The sequence below is a fragment of the Pteropus vampyrus genome, unplaced genomic scaffold (assembly GCF_000151845.1).
Source record: "Pteropus vampyrus isolate Shadow unplaced genomic scaffold, Pvam_2.0 Scaffold35, whole genome shotgun sequence".
Classification (NCBI taxonomy): domain Eukaryota; kingdom Metazoa; phylum Chordata; class Mammalia; order Chiroptera; family Pteropodidae; genus Pteropus; species Pteropus vampyrus.
The window spans coordinates 4405575-4408215 of NW_011888816.1; the positions used below are offsets into that span (position 1 = coordinate 4405575).

The window sequence follows — 2641 nt, forward strand, 5'->3', positions numbered from 1 at the left end:
TGTATAAGCTGCATAGTTATGTTTTCAACTCAGTCTAATCCTGAAGCCTATCTCTATGCCCTTCTTTTTCTAAATAATATCCAATATGCAAACCTGAATTTGTTTTCCTTTAATCAGAGTAGTCCATGACTGATCGTGAAAATATATTAATTACCTTTCAGTTTGCTACATGGATTTTTATATATAGCAAGTGATACCTGGTTGATATTTAACTCATTGAGTCATGGTAGGCTGGGGGACAAACTTAAATTTTGCCACCTTTGGGAGTGTGAATAAAGCAACTCTCCTAATTTCCTGCTAAGCAAGGGCACAGGACAGAATGGAGGGTCTGGTCCAAGTGCCCGGGATTCCTCCCAGTGGTTCCTCCTTTCCCTGTTCACATCCTGCCTGGAAGAGCACAGGGCAGGTTGGTGGCTGTGCATCCAGAAGGTGAGGCCTGCAGGCTGCAGAGGGGTGGAAGTGCACGAGTCATCCTGGCCTAGCATGCCACGGGAACAGCACGAGTGTTTGAAGCCTTGGGAGCATCAGGCAGCAAAGCCGGTAGGATGCAGAGCCATTATAAGAAATAATGTGATATTCTTCAGTTATCATCTGGCTCCCAGCTCTAGCAGACAAATGTGACCGTAACAGGGCATCGGTTCAAGTACCAGAGAGGATCAGACCCTATTACCATTGGGGAAGCAATGGTTTGGATCCCACATCCCAGGGCGGGGCTGCCTGTGATGGCCAAGCTCTGCTTTCCAACCCACAGACACATGATGGGAAGGACTTGTGTGCTTCCCATCACGTGTGACTCCACAGGCAGAGGGCCTGGCACATTTATGAGTGAGGACCCCACGGCTATGGAGGGTGAGATGAAAATGAGTGAAAGGTGGAGTCTGAGGTGCTGGAGGGTTCAGGGGCTCAGCTATGGAGGATGCTCCCTACTTGCCTCTGGGCCTGCTCTTGGATATCTGTGGCCATTGCTAGGTTGGCCTGGCTACTCTATGGTACCCCAACTTGGCTGTTGAGCAGGTGAAGGGCTCATTCACCCATGCACGTGGGCCACCAGCAGCTTGTTGGCTTATATGGCATACTCTCAAAGCAGGAAAAATCTGATCACAAGTGGAAAGAAATCCAGATGTTTCAAGACAAGATCTTATGTGAGTCACAGAAGAGGCAGCTCTTTGTAAAGGTAGGAGCCCATGACTTGAGGTCAGAGAGGTTTGGAATGCAGCCCCAGCTCTGAAACCTACTAGCTGTGGGCCTTGGGTAAGTTCTTTGGTGACTAGCCTCGGTTTCCTCATCTGCGAAAGGGCCTGCATCTGCTTCCAAGGGTTTTATTCAATGGACTAATCAACATGGGCAAAGCACCAGGCACATAGGGAGACTCAACAAATGTTAGCTTCCCCGCCTTCCGTGGGAGGGAGCAAAGATATTCTGACTCTAAAATGACCAAGTCTAGTGTGAACAAGCTTGGAGAAGCTGTAGGCAGAACCCAGGCATAGGCTGGAGGCCGGGCACCTGAGATCACCTTCTGCCAGGGATTGGGTCTGTCTTCTGTGTACAGAACCTTTCCCCACACCCCGGCTGCAGACACGGAGCTGTCACACGTGGTTTCACGGCCCTTACCTTCTTCAGCTCTTCCTGGACGCTCTGGCTGTTGTCTTCGGAGGACACACTTTCCTTCTGGTTCTCAGACTCTGTCTTAGGCTCGGACTCCTGGTCCTCCCCTGAAGACGTATCCTTCTCACTCATTTTCATTGCTAACTTGAACAACCTGCTTCTCACTTTCTCCTCCGTGATGTCTGTGCCCGTCTGGGGGTGCCGAGCCTCACTGCTGAGCTCAGTCTCTGATAAATCGCCTGATACCTAAATGAAAACCAGAATCATGAGGTGAGGATGCCTCTGCACCAGTCATGTTGCTTGTTGTCCCCAGTGCCCCTCCCCCCGCACCAGTGAAGGATCGTCCAGGAAAGTAACAACTCTCTTACCTGATCTGCTTCCCCTGTAGATGGCCTTTTACTTTTTACTTTTATTTTCTCAAACACACACATCTTAACACTTTGTTAAAGGGTTCAGATAGGTGAGCGTCTGTACTTGAAAAGGTATTTGAATTCATTCAGTGTTTTTCATTCACAAAATACATATTGAGTGCCCACAACGGGCAGCACTGTGCTGGTGCTGACCCAACCTGGCCAGCCACCCTAGTGAAGGAGATACACTGAAACCTTATGTACAGTCACAGTGATGAGTGCAGAGAAGCAGGGTGGGGACTGAGGCTCTGCCAACCCACTAACGGGCACTTGATGGAAGGGGCTGGGGGTTCGGGAAGTCTTCTTTCTAGAAGCGATGTTTGAGTTGAGATTTGAAGTGTAGCAGTAACCCAGCTAAAAGAGAGAGGAGGGAGAATGGTACTCTATGCAAAGCACAACAATTTTGAGATGGAGCAAGGTCCTTGCACATATGGAAAGAGCACTGTGTAACATCCCCTTGATAATTTACAGTTCCGGCTTAACAATTATACCTCTGGCTCCTACTCTCTACTTGGTGAATATCTCCTAAGCTCCTTCTATGAGCAGACCCCTGACCAGGCCTGGAGGACTCGAGGACGGCATGGTGTCTGTGACTCTCTCTCTGTTCCTGGCCTTGAGTTGGACAG

The 2641-nt window shown here is 49.3% G+C and overlaps 1 protein-coding gene across 4 annotated transcripts in view; it reads right to left on the bottom strand.

Annotated features, from left to right (window-relative positions):
- Positions 1 to 2641, bottom strand: part of MYRIP (myosin VIIA and Rab interacting protein) — a 238878-nt gene that overhangs the window by 39371 nt on the left and 196866 nt on the right. For all 4 annotated transcript variants that reach the window (XM_011357403.2, XM_023529072.1, XM_023529073.1 and 1 more), the window contains one exon: positions 1612 to 1851. In XM_011357403.2, the coding sequence (XP_011355705.1) occupies positions 1612 to 1851 (240 nt within the window). The remainder of the gene's footprint in view (positions 1 to 1611; positions 1852 to 2641) is intronic.